Source organism: Triticum aestivum, chromosome 3D (genome assembly GCF_018294505.1).
Source record: "Triticum aestivum cultivar Chinese Spring chromosome 3D, IWGSC CS RefSeq v2.1, whole genome shotgun sequence".
NCBI classification, from domain to species: domain Eukaryota; kingdom Viridiplantae; phylum Streptophyta; class Magnoliopsida; order Poales; family Poaceae; genus Triticum; species Triticum aestivum.
In genome coordinates this window covers 616,370,264-616,395,367 of record NC_057802.1, presented here as the reverse complement: position 1 = coordinate 616,395,367, position 25,104 = coordinate 616,370,264, and the positions used below count along the sequence as shown (strand labels likewise).

The window sequence follows — 25,104 nt, the reverse complement described above, 5'->3', positions numbered from 1 at the left end:
TGTCGTAAATGCCCACTTCCCGCCAGTCACAAAGATCTACACGAGATGCATGGCATATAGAGTAGTACAATGGCCCCTAGCTAGCTTTGTTTTAGATATCCTATGTGTGACACATACCCTCTTTGTCTGTGTCGCTTTTGTGTGAAATGAGTTTTTTTAGCACGACACCATCAGAGACGGACAATGTAAAAACATAGCTATAGTAAAACTGGGCCTCGCTTACGACATGTGCAGGAGTAGTCAGGTCCTGACCCTGTATCCACATTGGACGCTATGTGCATGTATTTGTCGGACAGGCGCACAACATACTCATGTAGCGATTCCTTTATGGGCCGTCCCATTTAGCGAGCACACACACGTTGTACAAGGTCTGGTTTGGGGACCCTCTTGCCTTTTTCTTTTTCTTGGTTTACCCGGTTATTTTCTTTTTAATAGTTTACTCCCCTTTTATAAGTTTTTCCAAAAATTACAAAACTTTAAGAAAATCATGTTAGAAATAATCCGAAATTTTGGAGAAGTGTTTGCATTTTACAAAAACAAATACTTTTAATGAAATTCAATATTTTCGAAAATGTTCAAAACTTTATGAAAAATGACCCCTTAAGAAAATGATAGCATATTTTTAAAAAATGTTAAAAACATTTTAAATATGGTTGGATTTTAACATATTTTCACTATTTCATTTTTTAAAAATATCTATAATTTTTTTGAATTTGAAAAAAATCACATCTAATTTATCTGTCACAATTTATTTTTTTAGCAGTTTCTAAAAATGTCCACTTTAAAGTAAAACAATATTTGAAGAAAAAGTTTTCCTATGTTTCCTAGAAAGCACAAAAAAACAATAGTTGGATAAAATTCGAATGCCTGACCACCTTTTTGTGAGTCACTTCAGTGCGACCGCTGATCTGAGTAGCCGTCCTGCGATGAAGTCGGTCTGCTACTGAAGCAAGCCCTCTCAAGGAAGTTGTTGCTAATGGTTCATGGGCTTTACGTGCCTCTCAACAACTTTCTTATTGACCGGATAAGTCTTGCTGCCGCTTGCATTCACGATGCTCACTCCGTTTCATAATGTAGTGCATATAACTTTTTTTTAAGTCAAACCTCACAAACTTTGACCATTTTAGAAAAAAATTACATCTAGAATGACAAGAATGTATCATTAGATTCATTATAAGAATTAATTTCATATTTTATATATTTGGTATTGTAGACATAAATAGTTTTCTCGATAAAGTTGGTCAAATCTTGACTTAAAAAATCTATAACACTACATTATGGAACATAGGGAGTATCTTATTTCTATCCTTTTATATTTTGTGTGGATATCTTAATTCTATTCCCTTTGCACACACCATCACACAGTTCAGTTTTGATATATGCTTTCTAAAAGTAGTAATTAGATCAATCAATCTATAGCCGAAGAAAAATTCTTTGTTGAATTTGTGTATTTCCCATTTCATGACTACCCTCATTCCACCGTGGAGCAGCCGCGGCCTATGTTTGACCTTATGTACATACTACGTGAAAAGAAGATCCCTAAACAAACTGAAAACTATAAAAGCTGGGATGGGCATACGTACCATCCTCATGAAAAATATCAGGGAAAGGTTAGGGACTGTACTGCAACTAGCTGATCAGCCGACGATAATTCTAGAAAGTTGGGGTATTTATGTGTGGCCAGACAGAAGATTTCGACGACAATCCTATGAAGTTAGGGTCTATGTGTGTAACCTTGCAAATATAAAAGCTATGCATTAATTGCCTGTCGTGAAGTCTTTGGATGCCCTTCTATGTTCTGCACGCGTACACATGGCCTACACGCGTATCACTGAATAAAAAATGAACGATCAAGCTAGAATCTCAACTTATGCAGTCTATCAAAGTGGCATATAACTAATCTGTCATCACACACAACATGCATGTTGTAGGATATGTCACGATGTACTACTTGGATAGGAAAGTCTTCACCGATTGCGCTAGCGCGCTGCCAAAGTGGTGCACATCTCTCTGAATCCTGATTTTTAAATTTAAATAAGTCGATTTTCTGACTATTTGATTGTTATATCAAGATTCATGTTGTTTTTTCTTGTTGTTGTTTCATGGCTTCTTAGACTAATTATTGACTTGCACCTATTTGGGGTAAGTCGATTTTTTTTCTTGGGCTGAACTTTTACTTGTCCCAATTTAGTCTAAGTCTATTTTTCTATTGGCTGAAGTCCGTTACATATTGCCTTTTTTATGCACTTTTGCTTTTCTTTTGATTTTTAGTCACTTTTCTTCACTATACATGGGTATTTTGGGCATGTTGGATTAGTGGAAATGTATACACCCAAGTACTGTATAGTATGCTTGTAAATTACCAAGTGCGCGAAAATTACACAATTATATGCTTATTGTTTGCATATTAAAAAAACAATTTCACTGCAAAGTTGTGTGCAAGTATTTTGTTAAGGTTTTTTATTTTCAGTTATTTCTTCTTAAAGAGTAACACCAGTGCCACTAATTCATTCTTCTATAGAAAACTAATTTCTTCCTTCTTTAGTTTTTATTTCATTTTCATTTTCGTTTTAGTTTTAGTTTTAGTTTCGTTTTAGTTTTAGTTTTTATTTCGTTTTCTTCCTTCTTTAAGTAATACCAATGTCACAAATTAATTTCTTTTTAGTAAACCTTCTTTCCGAAATTCCACTCTTATATGGTTATATTTGAATGTTATAACAAAAACAAAATTTCTATGTAAATTATGTGCAAAATTTTCATTACTTGTTTTTAATTTTTAATTTTCATTTTCCTAATGGGTAATATCAATGTCACTAATAAATTCTTCATAGAAAACTTCATTATCATTATTATTTTCATTTTCTTTCTTCTTGAAGGTAATAAGTGTGCCACTAATTTGTTTCTTTTTATTAATATTATTTTGTGAAAATTTCACTATTATATGCTTGTTCTTGCATATAGTAAAAAAGCAGGATTTCTCTGTAAATTGTATGCAAACTTTACATTTTTTATTATAGTTTTTCATTTTATTTATTCTTCAAGGGTACTACCAATGTCACTAATTTATTTTTCCTTATAAACCTTTTTTTTTAGTTTCTATTCATTTTCTTCCTTCTTTACGGGCAAAATATCAATGCCACTAATTCAATCCTTCTTAAGAAACTCATTTTTTTCTAAATATTCACCATCATATGGTTATTCTTGCATATTATGAAAAGCCGCAGTTTCTTTGTAAATTTTGTGCGAAGTTTGTCATGGTTGGTTTCATGTTTTTCTTAAAGGGTAATACCGTTGCCACTAATTTATTTTTTCCTAGAAAACTTCATTATTTTTTATATTGTTTTAGTTTTACTTTATCTCGTTCTTATAGAATGTAACACATATTATAGGCCTGCCCATGCCTTTTATTAGCATCCCCACATTAAGATTAATTAAACTCTGACTTTGTATATATACACAGACCTCCTACCGTAGTTAAGTGCCATTAGATCGATCGATCGATCAAAACTTACACACATATAATAATATGTATCTATGAGCTCCAACATTTGTGTGTAGTTTCTGGGATCTGCTCAATACAATATAATGCTATAGCTAGCTGGCTTATGCTGTGAGGTGTGGAGGATGTATGTCCGAAGCATGCACCACTCAGGTTGATCACCGCTGGCTAGTACGTAGGTGCGTCCTCTTGTCAAAGAAAAAATGGACTAGCCGAAATTCTAAATTCATTATTTCTTAGAAAATTTCATCTTTGTTTTTCTTTATTTTTTTGTTCATTTATATTCAGTTTTGTCTTGTGTCTTGCCAGGTATCAGGCCAGTTTCTATTATGTTGCAGACCAAGCACAAGTATTTGATGTGTTTTTTGTTTGTGGTTCCAAAGGGCTGAAAGCTCCTCTAAAAAAATTTAACTTACCCAAATTGATGCAGGTTGGTCTTGATTCTGAGAAACAATTGACTTCCCTAAAAATGTGCAAGTCGATTTTGATTCTGAGAAAAACCATGTGACGATGTTAACGCCAAGTTCGGAGGCCAGCGCAAGCGCGTTCAGGACGAGAAGAAACGCCACTGGCACAACAAGAGGAAGGGTCCGGACTTTGATGAGATCATGAATCGCCACCTTTCCAGTTCATCAAGTGTAGCTGTTTTACAATCTCTACCACCGGTAGGAAGTGCTAAATAAAGATGCTCATGTCGCCCAGCTAAACATTACTACCAGGACATACACCTTTCCTTGTACAGGTAGGTAAGCTTCAATGGAAGAAGCAATATGGCTCGATTGTGATGTTATGGCTTGGTCAGCAGCCGGTGGTGGTGGATGGACATGGAGCCTGCGGTGGCGCGTTTGTGGACTAGCTGTTGGCAGACACTCCCCACGTGTTAGGAGAGTCGGATGGGCCATGTTAGTCATTGTCATCAGATCGGAACGGCATATGTCTGCCTCCTTTCGGAGATATCATCCCTTTCTGGTGGCGATGAGGTGACCAATATGCTTGTGGTGGATCGGATTCATGCGACGGTGTGGTGTGCACTTAATTTGGTAGTGGCCAAGGCGATGCTCGAGTGCCTGGCCGTGTGTGTTGTATGTCGTCGGCCTCACCGGCGTTTCGTATGTGTTGTGGTGCTTTAGACTTGGTTTTTGCTAGGTGAAGCTTGCCATTGTTCAGGTTTTCGCCCGGTCTGTCTTCAATAAACTGAGCAGTGTGCGTCCTTGTACCATGTTCTTCTTTACAATGAATATAACATCTCTCCTGTTATCGTTCAAAAAATGATGGGGGGAGATACGTTGTGGTGGCTGGCCATGTCGTCGTAGATAAGGATGGGGGAGATAGCCAATCCTCCAATAATTAATTTTCTAGCGCCTATCTTGGGAGTGTTAGTGCTGCCCCTCTCTCTACAACGTGCCCTGCCGTATCACTACGTATGATCCCTTCTTCCCTTTGACTCTAACCCTGGAGCCCTGCTCAGATGAATTCTACTTTTCTTTTTTCTTCATCATTGAGTAGTACATGGAGTTGCATAGAGTATACTTCCCCAGAAGCAAGAAGTGTCAGCGATGATGTTGCTTTTTCTTTCATGGAATCAGCGAGGAACCCTGGTTAATTAAGCGCTAAGCGCATCCAGATCACGATCGGCAGGGAGCGTGGTAATTAATGCACCACGTAAAGCGGGAGCGATTGTCAATGGAAAACTGCGCGGCTCGGAACCATGTGGGGATCCTCACGAAAGTCCATGGCGGCCCCGATTAGTAAACTGGTAATTTTACGGGGCGTCGTCGAGGCCCGCCCTTATAACAAACCCCTAAGCACTCCTTTTCTTGTAGCTGTCCCATTTCCTCTTCCCTTGCCTTGTTTCTTCCGCACACTGTTTCGTGAGGGGCCAAGTTTGGTTTGGCGGTGACCATGGAGACGACGAGGGGGTTCTTGGGGTTGCCGTCGTGGTGTATCGTCCTCTTGTGCCTGGCCGCCGGTTGGATGGTGGCGGCGGAGGCGGCTGCGTTGCCGCAGTACTACAACGCCATATTCAGCTTCGGCGACTCCTTCTCCGACACGGGCAACTTCGTCATCATCAACTCCGGCAAGCTGCCCAACATGCCCAAGTTCCCGCCGCCCTACGCCCGCTGCTCCAACGGCCGTCTCGTCATTGACTTCCTGGGTACGTACCTCCTCTGTCGTCGATCCAACATGTACACGTGCCTGCTGAATCGAAATGGATGATTGATAGTTGACTGATTGATGTTTGCAGCCGAGAGGTTGGGAGTGCCGCTGCTGCCGCCGTCGGCGAACAAGGGCACCAACTTCAGCCAGGGCGCCAACTTCGCTGTCATGGGCGCCACCGCGCTGGACCTCAAGTACTTCAGGGACAACAACGTGTGGAGCATCCCGCCCTTCAACACTTCCATGAACTGCCAGCTCGAGTGGTTCCAGGAGGTTAAGGAGACCATCTGCTCCTCCCCACAAGGTAATCACCTGTTGTGAGATTTCTTTTTTTTTTTGATAAAAAGTAAATTTTATTAACTCAAAATGGAGCATCAAGTGGGTTCTCAGTTTTCTTGTTGGTTTCTCTTCTTGAAAAAAAACCCAAATGAAATGCAGAGTGCAAGGAATTTTTCGGGAAGGCGCTTTTCGTGTTCGGCGAGTTGGGCGGCAACGACTACAGCTTCGCGTGGAAGGCGGAGTGGAGCTTGGAAAAGGTGAAGACCCAGATGGTGCCCAAGGTGGTGGAGTCCATCATCGGCGGCATCGAGGCTCTGCTCGACGAGGGCGCGCGGCACGTGCTTGTGCCGGGCAACCTCCCCGCTGGGTGCATCCCCATCACGCTCACCATGTACCCGTCCGAGGACCGTAGCGACTACGACCCCCGCACCGGCTGCCTCAAGAAGTTCAACGGCGTCGCCCTCTACCACAACGCCGTGCTCCGCGTCGCCCTCAACCAGCTCCAGCGCCGCCGCCCGGATTCCCGCATCATCTACGCCGACTACTACACCCCCTACATCCAGTTCGCACGCACACCTCACCTCTACGGTCAGTGCCACTCCCAACCGCATCCCCTACGTCTTCTTCCTTTCCTACTAGTGTGTGTCTTCTGTTTCAATGAGAAAGAGTACGCCTTTAGGGACAGAGTATTTGTCCAAGATAATGTGTAATGCAATAACAAGATGAGATTTGTGGCCAAATGCAGGGTACAAGAGGGGAGCCCTGAGGGCGTGCTGCGGCGGCGGGGGCCCGTACAACTACAACATGAGCTCGTCGTGCGGGCTGCCCGGTGCCACGGTGTGCGACGACCCAGACGCGCATGTCAGCTGGGACGGCATCCACCTCACCGAGGCGCCCTACCGCTTCATCGCCAACACCTGGCTCAAGGGCCCCTATGCGCACCCGCCCCTCGCCAGTGTCGTCCGCGACGATATGGTCTATTAACGGGAAAGCCAATTCGGCTCCGAGGAGCACATGTTCCCGCGCGTGTTTTTTTTTCTATGTCAGAAAAAGTAAAAAAAAAGAGATGTGTTTATGGTCACATTAAATTCTACCTGTAATTTTTTTAGGTGGAAAGCTTTAGCAATTTAACCTCTGCAGAAAAGACAAGGTGAACACGAAGTGTTACCTTCAAATGGTACATTTAATTTTATTATTATTTCACTGACAAGGCAATGCTATACCATTTCGCGTGCAAATTTGTCAAGCATTCTTGTTACACTAAGATGAACATCTAGAAAAAACAAGTAAATCCCTTTTTCCCCCTTACTTTCAGATATGACAGATTTTAGCCAGGCTGTCTATTTTTCTTTTCTTTTGGGTTGCTTGTTTTGGGATTTCCCCACTATCTTGTATCTGTTCTTATATAAAGTGGGGCGAAAACTTGTTTTGAGATGTTGCTCTTGTCTGAAAAACCAGCTAACATTCTATCGACACCATGTACATAATTCATTAATTGTGTTAAACTTTGCGTACTCCTACCATCCAGCCGCATGTGTTGAAGCTAGGCTGAAAGGTTGCCCGAAGATTTACTTTTTTTTTTCTTTGAAAAACCAAGGTGTATAGGAGAGTCCAATCAGATAAGATGAAAGTTGGTTAGGAAACATAAAATTACAAAGAAAATAGGGAGCTACTCATTTTTTCCTATAATCAAGTCATAGTCACCTATTGAAAATTTCTCCCAAAAGAATAGTCACCTGTTGTAAATTTGATCCTCTCCTTCGTTTCGGACGACCCAGCTCCAAAAAAATCTTTTATAAAGGTACAGTTTTCAAAAAAGTCTGGAGTCAAACTAACCCATGATCACCTAGTATTTTCACAGTAATTAGTTCCCGTATAATTAGAAAGTAAAACAGGATCGAAGGGTGTGGAGATTCCTGCACGCAGCTCACCGAGTCGCCGCCGATATGAATGCTGGTAAAGGAGACCTCCTCGTCAGCGCGTTCATCGCCTGTTTTAGCGCGCTGGCGCTCGCATGCGGTATGTAGCGGGCCGGTGCACAAACTCCCCTCGCGTTGCAAGGAATGCTTAGACAGGCTGGTACACTTCTAAAATAAAACGGTCGCATGTTGGTTCTCTTGCTGCTCTTCCGGTGAAGTCAACCGAATTGATAGCGAAACCGATTTTCTTGAAGTCTGAACAAATTGGTGAAATCAAATAAGTTCGCCCATTTGGAAAAAATATTCATGGACCTAAAAAGGGTTCACTAATTTTAAAAGGTTCATGAATTTGTTAAAATTGGAAATTTGTTAAAATGTTTGTGACTTCATAAAAAGTTTTCAAAATTTTAAAAACTTCACAAATTTATAAATATTATCATGAATTTAGAACAAGGTCGTGCATTTTAAAAATATTCATGAATTATAAAATAAATTTTAAAATATAAATAGAAAATTTAAAAATAAATGAAAACAAAATGTACGAAAAAACCCAAAAAATTGAACAAAAAACTTTGAAAACAAAACCAGAGGAAACTTACCAAGAAAACTGAAGGGAACCTCTAGAAGGTTTTCAAAATTGATGCAGGTGCGATAATATTGGCTAGGAGCCCACTTAGTTCTATTTGCCGATTATTTCAGAATCGAACATCCACCCAGCTTCTCCTAGAATTTTAAAACTATATTTGTTTGACAATCCTAGTTGTTTACATCCTGACACAACTAGGATTGTCAAAAAAATGGGTTCAAGATTCTGGGAGAAGCTAAGGGGAGGTCTAGTTGTGGCACATATTGTTCAATTTTAACTTGGACATCTTCGCGTCGCATAGGTTGAATTTGCTTGGATTGTAGATATGCACAAACAGTGCTCACTACTTTTGTTCGTGACGTATATATATGACCAACAACAATCTTGTTGGCCATAGTGTCATGGTTTTGTTAATCATATATGATTAACCGATTCCCCCTTCCGAAGTAACCATGCAACATTTTGCTCCCAAAGTAACCGCGGTCGAATTTCTCTGAATTAATTAGCTGGTGCCAATAATCGAGCAAATGATATGTTAGCTAGATTTGAGATGAGCCGCTCCCTGGCCTTTTTTCTCAACAAGACTCCCCATTGGCCGGGTGCGTGATAGAGCACTCGAGAAGCAAGCAAGCAAGCAGATGGACAATAAGGTTTGGTGTTGGTCCCGTCTGAGCGCGGTGCATATACCCATCATTTCATGAACAAAAGAATCAAGGCTTCTTGAAGAATCAAGTCGTCTATTGTTTTTATGCTCCTCTGATGTGTACTCCATCTCCTTCATTTCTAAAGGACTCATCAACCCTCAATTTAGGATCCATCAACCCGCAATTTTTTTTAGGATCCATCAAACTGACCTAAGATCAACTTGAATTTGCACCTGTATTGTATTTAGTTCCCGTTCAATTAGGAAATCGTCCACAATTAAAGGCTACACTTGCGGACGAGTGAAGAGGCTCACGCACATGGCCCATAGTAAATACTGAACATAGGAAGGAAGACTAGAATATGTGCATACATGGGTTGCATTCTGCACAATCTTTTATAGGCCAATACCATTTTTTTGAATTGTTTGGATTGCTTACCACATGTGTCACATGGTAGGCCAATACCACTTTATTTAACTATGGGAAAGGGAGCTCCAATTTGACATATTTTGCGTCAAATACAGGGTGCGACACACACATGCAACCGGTAGTGGATATTGTAATGGAGATTTGTTTTTTGTCAGTTTATTATTTGGATAGAAAATAGCGAGCATTTATTTTTGAAAAGGGAATATTTTTCTCAAAATAAGAGATATTTTAAATATTTTTCAAAGATTTGTTCACATTTTTTAAAACATGAACATTTTTGAAACTTTGAAAAACACAAACACTTTTTATAAACAAGAACATTTTTTCTAAATTCCAAATGGTTTTTTAAAAAATATATAAATTTATTTTGAAATATCCAAACATTCAATTTAGAAATCAAACATCTTTTGAACATAAAAGGGTCTGATTTTTGTTAATTTTGCAGATTTTCATTTTTTTCAATGAAAGAAAAAATAACAAAAAAGGAAAATCCAAAAATATGGAACGAAAGGACAACGAATTAAACTATTAAAACTTGTGAAACTTCCAGAAGGTACCCACAATCCCGGGCATTACTATGCTGCCTAAATGGGCCTGCTCAGAACTCGCTGGCTTCCCCCTCTGTGCGAAAGACCAATGCTGCAAATAGAAAACACCCTGGGAAGGCACGACACCTAATATCGGATATAGCAACATATATGCTACCATCGCCTGAAAGCTTTCCCACTGCGTGTAACAATTGGTTGGTACAGTTCTGTATATATATATTTTTCGTTCGATCAAGACGCACAAGGCACAATGGCGCCTTAAGCGCCTGTTTTAGTACATTCTGTAAACCGGTGCACACCCTCGATCCAAACGGGCCGGTCCATGTAAGACAGGAAGCAACGAAATTCGTCCGGGTTCTATGAAGCTTCCTAACTTGGTTTTGGGAAGTTTTTGGTCAGGGTTTTTTCTTCTGGTTTTTCTGAACCAATATTGTTGAGCTTTATCGCTTTTTTGTGTTTCTTCTTCTTTCATTTTTCAAATCCATGAACTTTTTAGAAATTCGAAAACTTTTATAAATTCATGAACTTTTCTCAAATTATGATTTTTATAAACTTCGTGATTTTTTTCAAATGTCATGATCTTTTTTCAAATCCATGAACCATTTCAAATTTTCTAACTTTTTGTACTTTTTTCAGTTTTTGATAACTTTTTCAAAATCCGTGAATTTCTTACCAAATTTATCTTTTTTTCAAATCTATGATTTTTTTAGTCTTTGCTAACTTTTTAATGATTTTTTAAAGAAGCCATCCACATTTTCAAATTTGTAAATATTGCGAAATTCACGATCAATTTCTGAAAGTCGCAAATAATTTTCATTTTTTTTCAAAATTGTATTTTTTTTTGTATTTGGGAACTGTTTTTAAATTCATGAACTTCTTAAAATTTAGGAACATTTTTTCTGATTCAGAAACTTTTTCACCGTAGTTTTTCATAGCACGTGCACGCAAGAGAAAAGAAAATGCTAGCAAGCAGCCCTACATAGAGATGGATCGAACGAGCAGCATCGTGCGAGCTATATGGGTAAGAGCGCAGTAGGGGAGCGTGTAAGCACCAGTAGTCTTTGTGGCACTTATGGCGTCGATGAGGAGCCTTCCTTGATGGCTGCGTTCACTCTGGTTTCTTCGATTTGTTTTTTTTCCTTTTTCTCCCTTTTCCTCCGGTTTTCTCTTGTTTCTTCAATGATTTTTCTATGATTTGTTTCCTTTTTTCCCAGCTTTCATGGTTTTTCTTTTTCTTCATTTTCAGTTTTTTCTTCTTTTCTTGGTTTTCTAAAGGTTGTTTCTTTGGTTTTGTTTTTTTTCTTCCCTGGTGTTTCTTCTATCTTCGTTACACTTTGTGTTTGTTAGGTTTTTTGTATACTTTCTTTGTTTTTCTATGTTTTTTTATCGGTTTTCATCATTTATTGGCTTTCTTGAACACATGTCTAATTATTTGCAGTGCCGAGTGTACAATCTTATTATACAGATGAAACTTTTTTTATATTTTTGTACATTTTAAAATTAATGATGCGCATTTTTTCCTTAAAAACCATGTTATGAACACGTATTTGAATACATGGTCAACATTCTTTCAAATGCACATTGAGTTTTTCTATGGTAATGTAATTTTTTTAAGCTGCACGAATATTTTTTCAGTACATGATTAACATTTTTTCCAATCATATGATTTTGATGTATTTTTTTACACATTTGTACCTTTTTGGTATACAACAGCACATGTTTAACATTTTCCGAATACACGATTATCATTTTAATAACTAATATTTTTTGATATCAACATTTTCATAAACATTGTATATTTTATGTATACATCAGTTGCATTTTATATACTCGTTTTACATTTTTGAAATACATGATGATCATTTTCGAAAACTTATATTTCTATATGTATACCTTTTCCATATAGATTGTAAATTATTTTTTATACAACATGGACATTTTTTATATACATGTTTAACATTTTTCAAATACGTGGTCAACTTTTACACATTGTATTTTTTATACATATTTCCGTATAAATTAGATTTTTCTCTATAAATATTTAACATTTTTCAAATGATTGGTCAATAATTTTTTGCTTGATCGATATTTTATAAGTACATGGTCAAAAAATTTCATAGACATTGTATACTTTTTTCCGTATACATTAGAAGCATTTCCTATACACATTTAAGATTTTTGAAATGGTTGATCAGCATTTATCAAATGTTTTATGTAACATTGTTTTTGTAATATATATATTTAGAATATTTGAAAGTATAAACAAAAGTAAAAAATACAAAAACTAAGAAAAAGAAAAAAAAAGAAAAAACCAGGATATTGCTTGTTGCCTGTGGCCTCCCGCACACCTGGGCCAGCCCATCAAGCGCCACGTTCAGGCTACCTTACGTCATAGGCATACCCGAATTAAGGAGGTTACTTTTTCCTAAGCACATGAAGTGGGTTAATCTAGTGAAGTTAACCAATACTTAGAGAAAGCTTCTAAAAAAAGTATATTGAGTCATGAATCATGGGCTGAGTTTCCAACAAAGGAAGTGAGTCGGCTGGCCAGGAAAATAGAAGGTCCTTGTCGCTAGGCCCAGCCCATAAAAGGAACAAATTAAGAGAGCTGGATCAAGTGGCCCTTTTTTTTCTACCTAAGTGGGCATGCAAGTGGCCGCTCTTTCTACTCGGAGTCTGAAAGTGGGCTAGAAGCCTAGAACATCAACCTGAATACATGATATTGATTCGATCAGTTCTCAAAAATTAAAAAGAAACGTAAAAGGAGAGAAAGAGAGACAGGTTCCATTTTTCATGCCGAACGAAGTTCAATTTTCATCTTTTGGGAGAGAAAAAAAAGCATATTTTAGATTGTCAGTACTCTTATTATTTTTAGAACAAAGACCTAAGTTGCACGTGACTTTAAATTAAAAAACTCAAACCAAAGTACACAAAATATAGCAAAAAAGAAAGCTCAAACCAGGCAGGGTAGCACAAGGTCTTAAACACAATTTTTTTTTCAAACCAAGCAAAGCAGCTATGTGTGTACCTAACAAAAAAGAGGATGTTACAACTCAAAAAAAAGAGAGGATGATACTGATTTGTGGCTACACTGAGGCGAAATAACCTTATTCAGTGGTAGGTGTGCTATACACGTAAACCTTGTCAGTCTCAGTGAACTACTCCCTCCGTCCCGAATTACTTGTCGCAAAAATTCGGGACATAGGGAGTATGAAATAAGAGTACATGAAGAAGAACAAAATCATGTTTCTTGCCAGAGAAGGGGGAAAAAAATACCCCCCAGTCTGTTTTTCTGGTTATATGGTTCTGCCCGTACGAGAGTCACGATCGAATTTCTCCGAAAACATGCATGAATTAATGCCCAGACACCGATGGACCACGCGATATCTCTCGTTAGATTTGAGAGGAGCCGCTGCCCGGCCTTTCTCCAAACAAGATTCCCCATTAGCCGGACAGATGAACAGCGCGGTTTGGCCCTGGTCCTGTCTTCGCGCGGCGCATGTACCCATCAACTAGTGAAGCAAGCAGATGACCGCAAAATAGAAGTCGCTCTCCACCTCCTTTCTCTCCTGGCTCACACACACATTTGCATCGTCGTCCACCCAATAATTGTAATTGTTCCGAGCACAGCCGACGACAGGGAGACGCGGACGCGTACGTTCCATCCACTAATCACGGGAAAGATTCCGGCCGACGTCGCCGTCGCCACTAACTAATCTATTCCGGCCAAGGTCGCCGTCGCCACTAATCTAGCACCGTCTTTCGCTACTTAATTTCGGCGGCACCACACCACACCACACAGCTTATCATAAGATACAAGACAAGAGAAGAATCTATCTACCATATACTCATATCTTAATTATTATGCCGCCGAAGCATGCAGCGCAATGCAACCACTCCACATCGATCGCGGTCTCTTCCCTTGTCAGTACACGAAAGGGAATTTAAAAGGTGGTGACCGCCGGACCGCCGCACGGCGACGTCACTGGGCGGCGCCGCACCACGCTCCTCCGCCAATGGTTTCTCCACGCGGCGGGCTCCCATTGGCCGGGAGGCCCGCCCTTGATCCACAGCTGGGCCCACTCGCGGCCGGAGCAGCCGAAACGTCCATGTCCGGCCGTTTATCTCTACCTGCTTTGTAGTAGAGCGCAAAGACGAGAGCTACCACTAGCTCCATGTTCTACTATCTGGCGTGCGTGATGTTCTTGGATTAGTTGTGTGGCGTCCATCTCCAATCATTCCTACCTTTTTTTCTTATAACCTATGTTCATCCGTATGCAACGCAACGGGATTAGGTACGCACAATTGAGTTCAAGATGACGACGATTTTTGTTCGTGATGTATATATGACCAACAACAAGCCAGCTGGCCGTACCCTTGCGGTTTTGTTAACCATATCTGATTAATTGCGCTTTAGTGGAAAGCACAACCCCAATTTAGTGAAAAAAGTGCAAGTTGCACCTTTTACTTATCCGAAGTGTTTTTTTTTGCACCCTTTGTCCTAAACAATTTAGATATATGACCGACAATAGTCTCAGCTGGCCATAGTGTCGTGGTTCTTTTAACAGTATCTGATTAATTGTGCTTTAGTGAAAAGTGCCTTCGCCACGAACGACACATGCGCCACCGTCACCCCGCCGCCTACCTCCCCCATCTCCCTGTCCCTCTCCTCGCCGCTGCAGACAACAACGATGGCATGGAACGTGGCCATGTGGTTCGGGCCCTCGCGTCGGTCGGTATAAGCCGGCGCGGCACACCGCTGCTTCCGGCACAGATTGTCCAGCTTCAACTTGAAGCTCCTCGGGTCGCATTGGTAGGATTCAACTGTATTTTAGGTTTGCACAAACAATGTTGATAATTTTTGTTCATGCCATATATTTATGAGCAACAACAATCTCGCTGACCGGAGCGTCATGGTATTATTAATCATATATGATTAATTACGCTTAGTGGAAAGTGTCCTGTAATAAAATTCTCTCCAGAAATAGTTTCGATAAACAAAGTGTTTGTTTCACCTTTTATCCAAACCAATGTAGATACGTTGGCCAACAATAGTCGCGCTGGCCATAGTCTGTGTTTTAGTGAAAAGTGCCATAGCATTGAGGGACATCGGCACCCCTCTCACCCTGCCGCCTACCTCCCCATCTCCCAATCCCTCTCCTCGCTACCACAAACGACGACCGTGGCATTGAGTGTCGCCGTGTGGTCCGGGCCCTCGTGCCGGTCGGTGTACGCCAGTGCCGCCCCCGATTCTTCTGGCACAGATTGTTCAGCTTCAACTTGAACATCCTCGCAACAGCGGACAACAACGGTGTCATGGGACATGGCGGCATCCAGGCCCTTGCGCCGGTTGGTGTAGTCTGGCAACGCCCACCTCTACTTCTGGCACAGATTGTTCAGCTTCAACTTGAACATCCTCGCAACAGCGGACAACGACGGTGTCATGGGACATGGCGGCATCCAGGCCCTTGCGCCGGTTGGTGTAGTCTGGCAACGCCCACCTCTACTTCTGGCACAAATTCTTTAGCTTCAACTTGAACATCCTTGTGTCGGGTAGGTAGGATTCGGCTTGATTGTAGGTACCCACAAACGATGCTGACAATTTTTGTTCGCATTCCCATTGTGTCAAGAATCTCGCTTCCCATGGTGTCATGGTTTTGTTAAGCATACCTGATTAATTGTAAAAGTGCAACTTCAATTTAGTGAAAACAATGTAAGTTGCATTATTTACGTATCCAAATTGTTTTCTACATATTTTTCCCCGGAAACAATTTTGATAAACAAAGTGTCTATTTTTGCACCTTTTGCTCAAAACATAGAGATATATGACCAACAATAGTCGCGTTGGCCGTCGTGTTGTGGTTCTTTTAGCCATATCTGAGTAATTTTGTTTCAGTGAAAAGTTCCCTCGCCACAAGCGATAAGGGTGCTTCCCTCAGCCCGTTGCCTACCTCCCGCATCTCTTCGCCCCTCTCCTTGCCGCCGCGGACGATGACAGTGGCATGGAACATGGCCTCATGGTCCGGGCCCTCGTGTCGGTTGGTGTATGCCGGTGCCACACACCGCTGCATTTGGCACAGATTATTCAGCTTCAACTTGACCATCCTCGCCGCAGCAGACAACGATGGTTGCGTGGAACGTGTCAGCGATTGGGCCCTCGCGTTGGTCGATGTATGCTGGCGCCACCCACTGCTGCTTCTGGCATGCATTATTCATCTTCAGCTTCAACATCCCCTCGTCGCATAGGAAGGATTCCGCTGGATTGTAGGTATGCACAAACAGTGCTGACATTTTTTGTTCGTGATGTATATATATGATCAACAACAAATTTGTTGGCCGTGGTGTCATGGTTTTTTCATTAATTGGGCTTTAGTGAAAGTTTCATGGTTTTTAATTAAATGTGCTTTAGTGGAAAGTGCAACTCCAATTTAGTGAAAAATTGTATGTTGCATTTTTTTACTTACCCAAAGTGTTTTTCCCATTCTTTTTTCGTGAGAAACAATTTCGATAAACAAAGTGTTCTTCGTACCTTTTTTCCCCAAAAAATTAGATATAATTCCAACAATAGTCGTGCTGGACATAGTGTTATTGTTCTTTTAACCATATCTGATTATATTTAGTGAAACGTACAACTCCAATTCAGTGAAAAAAATATGGAATTTACACTTTTTACTTATTCCAAGTGTGTTTTGCATCCTTTTCCAAAACAATTTAGATGAGGTATTTGGGTGTAATATTTACTAGGTAAGATGAAATATAATTTATACAATATAACATTTACCGCTACTTCTGACGCAGATTGCTTAGCTTCAACTTGAACATCCCCGCGTCATGTAGGTAGGATTCGGCTTGATTGTAGGTACGCACAAATGTTGCTGACAATTTTTGTTCGCATTCTTATAGTGTCAACAATCTCACTTCCCATAGTGCCATGGTTTTGTTAATCATATCTGATTAACTGTGCTTTAGTGGAAAGTGCAACTTCAATTTAGTGAAAGAAATGCAAGTTGCATTACTTACTTATCCAAAGCTTTTTCTAAATATATTTTTCCCTTGGAAATAATTTGATAAACCAAGTGTATTTTTGCACCTTTTGTCCAGAACATATAAATATATGACCAACAATAGTGGCCGTGGTGTTGTGGTTCTTTTAACCATATCTGATTAATTGGATTTAGTGAAAAGTGCCCTTGCCATGAGCAACATGGGTGCTTCGCTCACCCCTCTACCTACCCCCCCCCCCCCCATCTCCTCGTCCCTCTCCTCGCCGCCACAAATGACGACAGTGGGGTGGAATGTGGCCATGTGGTCCGGGCCCTCGCTCTGGTTGGTGTATGCCGACCGTCCACCGCTGCTACTGGCACAGATTGTTCAGCTTCAACTTGGACATCCTTGCCAAGGCAGAAATTGACGATGCATGGAATGTGGCCGTGTCCAGGCCCTTGAGCCGGATGATGTATGCCGAAACCGCCCACCGCTGCTTCTGGCGCAGGTTGTTCAGCTTCAGCTTGAACATCCTCGCGTCTCATAGGTAGGATTCGGCTCGATTGTAGGTACGCACAATTGATGCTGACAATTTCTGTTTGTAACGTATACACATAGGATTCGGCTTGATTGTAGGTACGCACAAACGATGCTGATAATTTTTGTTCGCATTGCTATAGTGTCAACAGTCTTGCTACCCATAATGTCATGGTTTTGTTAATCATATCGGATTAATGTGCTTTAGTTTTAACTTATCCAAATTGTTTTCTGCATATTTTTTCCTCGGAAACAATTTTAATAAAAAAAGTCTGTGTGCACCTTTTTCCCAAAACAATAGATATAAGTCCAACAATAGTCGCGTTGGTCGTATTGTTGTGGTTGTTTTAACCATATCTTATTAATTGTACTACAGTGAAAAGTGCCATCGCCACGAGCGACACCGCGCCTCCCTCACCCCACTGCCTACCTCCCCCATCTCCCCATCCCTCTCCTAGCCGCCGTAAAGGACGAGGGCGGCATGGAATGTTGACGCATGGTTGGGGCCCTCGCGCCGGTCAGTGTACGCCAACGCCTCCCTCACCCCACTGCCTACCTCCCCCATCTTGTTGTCCCTCTCTTGGCCGCCGCAGACGACGACGGTGGCGTGGAACTTGGATGCGTGGTCGGGGCCCTCGTGACGGTCGGTGTACGCCGGCAACACCCACCACTGTGTCCGGCAAAAATTGTTCAGCTTCCACTTGAACATCATCGCCGCTGCATGCGACGAGGGTGGTATGGAACATGGCCGTGTTCGGGCCCTAACACCTGTTGGTGTAAGCCGGCGCCACCCACTGCAGCTTTTGGCACATATTGTTCAGCTTCAGCTTAAACATCCTCGCGCCACATAGATAGGATTTAGCTGGATTGTGGGTACGCACAAACGATGTTGACAATTTTTTGTTCGTGATGTATATATATGGCCAACAACAATTTCGCTGGCCGTGGGTTTTTCAGTTATACCTGATTAGTTGCGCTTTAGTGGAATGTGCAACTCTAATTTAGTGATAAAGTTACACTATTTACTTATCCAATGTGTTTTCTGCATAAATTTACCTCGGAAACAATTTTGTAAACAAAGAGTTTTGTGCACTTTTTCAAAACAATTTGGATATCTGACCAACAATAGTCGCGCTGGCCGTAGTGTTGCGTTTCTTTTAGCCATATCTAATTCATTGTGCTTTTGTGAAAAGTTCATTCGCGGCGAGCGACAAGGGTGCTTCCCTCACCCTACTGCCTGCCTCTCGCATCTTCCAGCCCTTTCCTCAACGCCGTAGACGATGACAGTGGCATGGAATGTGGCCTCGTGGTCGAGACCCTCACGTCGGTCTATGTACGGCGCCGGCGCCGCCCACCGTTCCATCTGGCATAGATTGTGGAGCTTCAACTTGACCATCCTCGCTGCCACAGACGACGATGATGGTGCCGAACGTGTCCGCGATCGGGCCCTCGCGTTGGTCGATGTACGCTAGCGCTGCCCACCGCTGCTTCTGCCATCGATTGTTCAGCTTCTGCTTCAACACCCTCTCATCAGATAGGCATGATTCGGTTGAACTGTAGGTATGCACAAACGGTGCTGACAATTTTTTATCGCTATAGGGTAACTCTATTCTAAGGGTGAGTATAGAATAGCTTATTCTACACCCTCTAGTAACGCTATATACAAAATCTAGTAACACATTATGTACATATAAACACGACCAACAACAATGTCGTTGGCCGTAGTCTCATGACTTTTTAATTAATTTCCCTTTAGTGGAACTGTATGTTGCGTTTTTTACTTACCAAAAGTGTTTTCTGCATTTTGTTTTCTCAGAAACAATTTCCATAAACAAAGTGTTTTTCGCACCTTCTCCCAAAATAATTTAGATATATGTCCAACAATAGTCATGCTGGACATAGTGTTGTTATTCTTTTAACCATATCTGGTAATATTTAGTCAAACGTGTAGACTCCAATTCATCGAAAAAAGTGGGATTTACACTTTTTACTTATTCGAAGTGTGTTATGCACCTTCTTCCAAAACAATCTAGATGTAAGAAAATTGTAGATATTCCACAAGTCACGGCAGAAGAAAACGATATCCTCACGGCACCTTTCTCAGAAGAGGAGGTGAGAGCTGCGGTATTCCAAATGGAACATAACAAAGCTCCGGGCCCGGATGGTTTCCCTGCAGAATTCTATCAGAATTTCTGGGAGATCATCAAGAATGACCTTATGGAGTTGTTCAATTGTCTTCATGCCGACCGTCTTGACCTATTCAGACTTAATTTGGCGAGATTGTCTTCTTGCCGAAGATTAAGGAGGCCGAACGGATCCAACAGTTCAGACCCATATGCCTCCTTAATGTCAGCTTCAAGATTTTCACCAAAGTGGCGACGAATAGGTTAAACTCGGTAGCTGACCATGTTGTCCGGCCATCTCAAAAAGCTTTCATGCAAGGAAGGAATATACTCGATGGTGTAGTAATCCTGCATGAGACCGTTCATGAGATGCACCAAAAAATATGAGTGGAGTAGTTTTCAAAATTGACTTTGAAAAATCCTATGACAAGGTCAAATGGTCTTTCCTCCAACAGGCCCTAAGGATGAAAGGTTTCTCCGATAAATAGCGTCAGTTGATCCAAAATTTTGTAACTGGAGGTAGTGTGGCCATCAAAGTTAATGATGATGTAGGCCATTACTTTCAGACAAAAAAAGGACTACGACAGGGTGACTCCATGTCCCCAATGTCATTTAACATTGTGGCCGACATGTTGGCTATTCTGATTGATCGCACCAAGCAGGACGACCAGATTGCAGGAGTAGTGCCACACCTTGTGGATGGTGGCCTCTCTATTCTGCAATATGCTGATGACACAATTCTCTTTATGGAACATGACCTGACCAAGGCTCGAAACCTGAAACTGCTATTATCAGCGTTTGAACAGATGTCTGGTCTTAAGATTAACTTCCATAAAAGTGAATTGTTTTGCTTTGGAGAAGCCATCGAGGCGGCGGCCGATTATGCTGACCTGTTTGGTTGTGCACATAGCCAATTCCCGATTAAATATCTGAGATTACCGATTCATTATCAGCGTCTAACCATTGCGGAGTGGAAGCATGTAGAAGAACGCCTAGAGAAACGACTGAGCAGTTGGAAAGGCAAGTTGCTCTCAGCCGGAGGACGACTGGTTCTGATAAACTCCGTCCTCACAAATATGGTTCTCTATATGATTTCGTTCTTCCAACTTCCAAATGGGGTCCTGCAAAGACTGGACTATTTTAGGTCCAGGTTTTTTTGGCAAGGAGATGGTGAAAAGAAAAAAATATAGGTTGACCAAATGGAGCGTGGTTTGTAGGCCGAAAGACCAAGGTGGCCTCGGAATTCATGACCTACAGGTCAAGAATGAGGCCCTACTTAGTAAATGGTTGTTCAAACTTCTTACTGAGGATGGTATTTGGCAAACTATGTTGCGCAATAAGTATCTAGGCCAAAAGGCATTGTCTCAGGCATATTGGAAACCTGGAGACTCGCACTTTTGGGCTGGCCTAATGGCGGCAAAGAAACATCTCTTTCGCTTTGGGTCTTTCGCGATAAAGGACGGGTCAGAGATTCGTTTCTGCGAAGACATCAGGTTAGGAAATGCCAGTCTCCGAGAACAATATCCAGCCTTGTACAACATTGCTCACGATAAAAATAATACTATTGCATAGGTGCTCAGCTCATCACCGCCGAATCTTTCATTCAGGCGGGATTTGATTGGCACCCGACTTACGTCATGGCATAATCTCTTATCTCGTTTGGATTCGATTAACCTGACACAAGGCCGGGACGTGTTTCACTGAAACCTTACTACATCTGGGTCTTTTACAGTAGACTCTATGTACCGTGCGCTCACGCATTCCGAGGCACCAGTGAGTAATAACAAAAAAATTTGGAAGGCGAACATTCCACTTAAAGTTTAAATCTTCACGTGGTATCTTCGTAGGGGAGTTGTGCTAACCAAAGACAACCTCGCACGACGCAACTGCCAAGGAAGTAAGAAGTGTTGTTTTTGTACTCATGACGAGACAATCAAACATCTCTTTTTCCAATGTAAGTTTGCGCGTTCTACATGGTCAATCATCCAAATAGCGTCAAATTTGTATCCGCCCATGAGTGTTGCCAATATTTTTGGTCATTGGCTGGACGGTATTTTAAATAGGTTAAAAACGCTAATAAGGGTGCGAGGGTATGCCTTATTATGGTCGCTTTGGCTATGTAGAAATGATTTGGTTTTTAATAACAAAAATGTCTCTCCACTGCAGGTTATTTTCCATTGTACGTACTTGCTTCGTACGTGGTCTACGCTATAACAAGCGAAGTACCAACCATTATTCAAGGTGGTCTGTACGCGGTTAGAGCAGGTGGCTATGGAGATTTTTGCCCAACATGGGTGTCAGCGTAATCTCCGGATCGGTCCACCATCCATTTCCACATAGGCATAGTCTCGGTCTATAGGACTACTGTTGCCAAATTGTCGGCTTTTTTACGTTCTTTTGTCAGACTATTGGTGTTTGGCTGTGTGCATCCTAATTATGCAGAGGCCGGGCGATACTCTTAATGCTCTGTATCTCTCGATGCTACTTCCTCTGTTCCTAAATATAAGTCATTGTAGAGATTTCATTATGACCACATATGGATGAATCTAGATGCATTTTAGAGTATAAATTCACTCATTTTGCTCCGTATGTGGTCCATAGTGGAATCTCTTCAAAGACTTATATTTAGGAACGGAGGAGTACATTTGAAGTTAATAAAAGCGCCCTTTATATAAAAAAAGAAAATTATAGATGACTTAAGTTTAGCAAAACCACCGTTAGGGAAACATTATGTCGGGATTCCCCAACATATCACCACCTTCTCGCATGCTTTCGGTAACTAATGATTCTCAGACAGGCCTCATTGTACTTTCTTTGTTTGTCACATAGCTTAATAAAAATTACATCGAGGTCCTAGGATCACAAAACTAACACTATCACCGCCAGAACAAGCCGCCGACGTGCCGCTGTTGCTTCTCTCTTATTGGAGGGGCCTAACCTTGTCGATGACAACGATACATTTTTCATGCATGTGCTCCTAAGGGCCAGCGCCCAGAGTGGTAGTCATCATCGTTGAACCATTTCTAATTAATGTTTACCATCCGGTCATGCGACAGTTAATAGGCATTAATTAGACAAAAAATTATTTTACGGGCATTGCGCTAGTTGGCATCCATCTTCTTTGTTTCCAGTTGGACAAGTCTTAACCTTCCGTTCAGGCTCATCACAATGGGAGGTATCATATACTAGTATCATGTACTATATGATACTAGTGTATGATATTATATCCATAGTGCATAATATTATAGCTTGTTATTATAATGGCCTCATTTATTGTTATGCATAACACATACTACTACATCATTTACCATGACATGATATCATATCATGATACTATCTATGATAGTCCCATTATGACCGGCATCGTTCATCCTCATGACTGTCCTGCTTGAGTTTGCGGGTGTGGTGTGATTATTTGTCTATTTTAATCTAAAGGTGCCATTTTTTCCTATTTTGGAAGGTCGATTTTGAGATGTAAAAGTAAAAAAAAAAGTTTCCTAAACAAAGAAGAGTTGAGCCCTATTTTTGCCACTGCAGACATAACCAAATTTCTCAAACTTTTGGCTGCCAAAAGAAACCAAGCCCGTGATGGATCTAGATAGCTCAGCGTTTCCTTTTTGTTCGTGATAAAATTAAATACCCTATGGATGGCGCAGAAGAAAAAAGAATGGTTAGGGGTGTGTGCAATCTGATCCCAATCCCAACCCCAATGGCGATGGCAGGCGATGATTGTGTTGAAGCGGTCGTGTAGTGACCGGCCGTAGCAAGTTGCCCGCCCAGCCTCACATCCATTCCGGGCTATATATAACCAACACTGCATGATCGACACACCATCACCACACCACACAATTCAACACTAGCTAGCTGCACAGGACAGGAGCCGATCCATTCATCCCGAAAAAAAGAGCGCCCGTCGAAAATGCCGGTGAGCAGGATCGCCATCGGCGCCCCGGGGGAGCTGTCCCACCCGGACACCTTCCGCGCCGGCGTCGCCGAGTTCATCTCCATGCTCATCTTCGTCTTCGCCGGCTCAGGCTCCGGCATGGCCTTCGGTAAGGCCCACCCCCATTTCTTTCTTCCTTTCCTGGTGCATCGACCGATCATCATGTCATCCATCAAGTGCTGATCGCCGGTTTTGCATGGCGTGCCGTACTGGCAGGCAAGCTGACTGACGGCGGTGCGACGACGCCGGCGGGGCTGATCGCGGCGGCGCTGGCGCACGCGTTCGCGCTCTTCGTGGCCGTCTCCGTGGGCGCCAACATCTCGGGCGGCCACGTGAACCCGGCCGTCACATTCGGCGCCTTCGTGGGCGGCAACATCAGCCTCCTCAAGGCGGTGGTGTACTGGGTGGCGCAGCTGCTCGGCTCCGTCGTGGCCTGCCTCCTCCTCAAGATCGCCACCGGCGGCGAGGCCGTGGGCGCCTTCTCGCTCTCCGCCGGCGTCGGCGTCTGGAACGCCGTGGTCTTCGAGATCGTCATGACCTTCGGCCTCGTCTACACCGTCTACGCCACCGCCGTCGACCCCAAGCGCGGCGACCTCGGGGTCATCGCGCCCATCGCCATCGGCTTCATCGTCGGCGCCAACATCCTCGCCGGCGGCGCCTTCGACGGCGCCTCCATGAACCCCGCCGTCTCCTTCGGCCCCGCCGTGGTCAGCGGCGTCTGGGAGAACCACTGGGTGTACTGGCTCGGCCCCTTCGCCGGCGCCGCCATCGCCGCCCTCGTCTACGACATCTGCTTCATCGGCCAGCGCCCACACGAGCAGCTCCCCACCGCCGACTACTGAAAATATCAATCCGAATCCCATCCATCAGTCATCGCCATGAGAGACTGAAATTGCTTCAAGAATCAAGCAGGTGTTATCGTGTCATCAGTAAGCCCGTTTAGTTTCATCGTCTCTCTCTCTTGTCTTTGAGAAATTCAGGGTAAACAGTGAGTCAGTCAGTCAGTCAGGAATAATCTCTTGTCTTGGTGTACGTACGTCCTCAATTATGAATGCTTCTATTCCATGGTCAAGATTGATGTTTGTACAAATGTATTGTCTCTCCTAGCAACTTGATGTCTTGCCAATCTCGTGTCCATTTTTTCTGTACATACTCTGGATTTTGTCCTGTCCATATTTTCTAAAAAAAAAACGACATAATATGTATGGTAAGCATTGTTGATTGTGATGGATGCGAAGAAATTGACAGTTCGATTGCGTACGATCGAATTAATTTCACATATTGTATGGTGTCACTTGTGAGTATGAATGATTGCAAAATGACAAAACGAAAAGACAATGACTAAAATGAGATTCCCAACTAGGCCACCCAAAATATGTTTAATCGAAGTCGCCTTTCTAGCCGTTAGATCTCCATCCAACCCTCTAAATGGTACTCACAGCTCACACATTAACAC

The 25,104-nt window shown here is 42.2% G+C and overlaps 2 protein-coding genes across 2 annotated transcripts; both read left to right on the top strand.

The window, feature by feature from the left end:
- The first annotated feature begins 5,299 nt into the window (after positions 1 to 5,299).
- On the top strand, positions 5,300 to 7,369 carry LOC123075978 (GDSL esterase/lipase At1g28580). The gene is made up of 4 exons (XM_044498459.1): positions 5,300 to 5,654; positions 5,745 to 5,960; positions 6,095 to 6,523; positions 6,681 to 7,369. Exons 1-4 carry the CDS (start codon positions 5,402 to 5,404, stop codon positions 6,917 to 6,919), a joined length of 1,137 nt encoding a protein of 378 aa, XP_044354394.1. The 5' UTR covers positions 5,300 to 5,401; the 3' UTR covers positions 6,920 to 7,369.
- Positions 7,370 to 23,463: 16,094 nt separating this feature from the next.
- LOC123081046 (probable aquaporin TIP1-2) lies at positions 23,464 to 24,774 on the top strand. The gene is made up of 2 exons (XM_044504011.1): positions 23,464 to 23,757; positions 23,865 to 24,774. The coding sequence occupies exons 1-2, from the start codon at positions 23,625 to 23,627 to the stop codon at positions 24,488 to 24,490; spliced, it is 759 nt and encodes a 252-aa protein (XP_044359946.1). The 5' UTR covers positions 23,464 to 23,624; the 3' UTR covers positions 24,491 to 24,774.
- Positions 24,775 to 25,104: the final 330 nt, after the last annotated feature.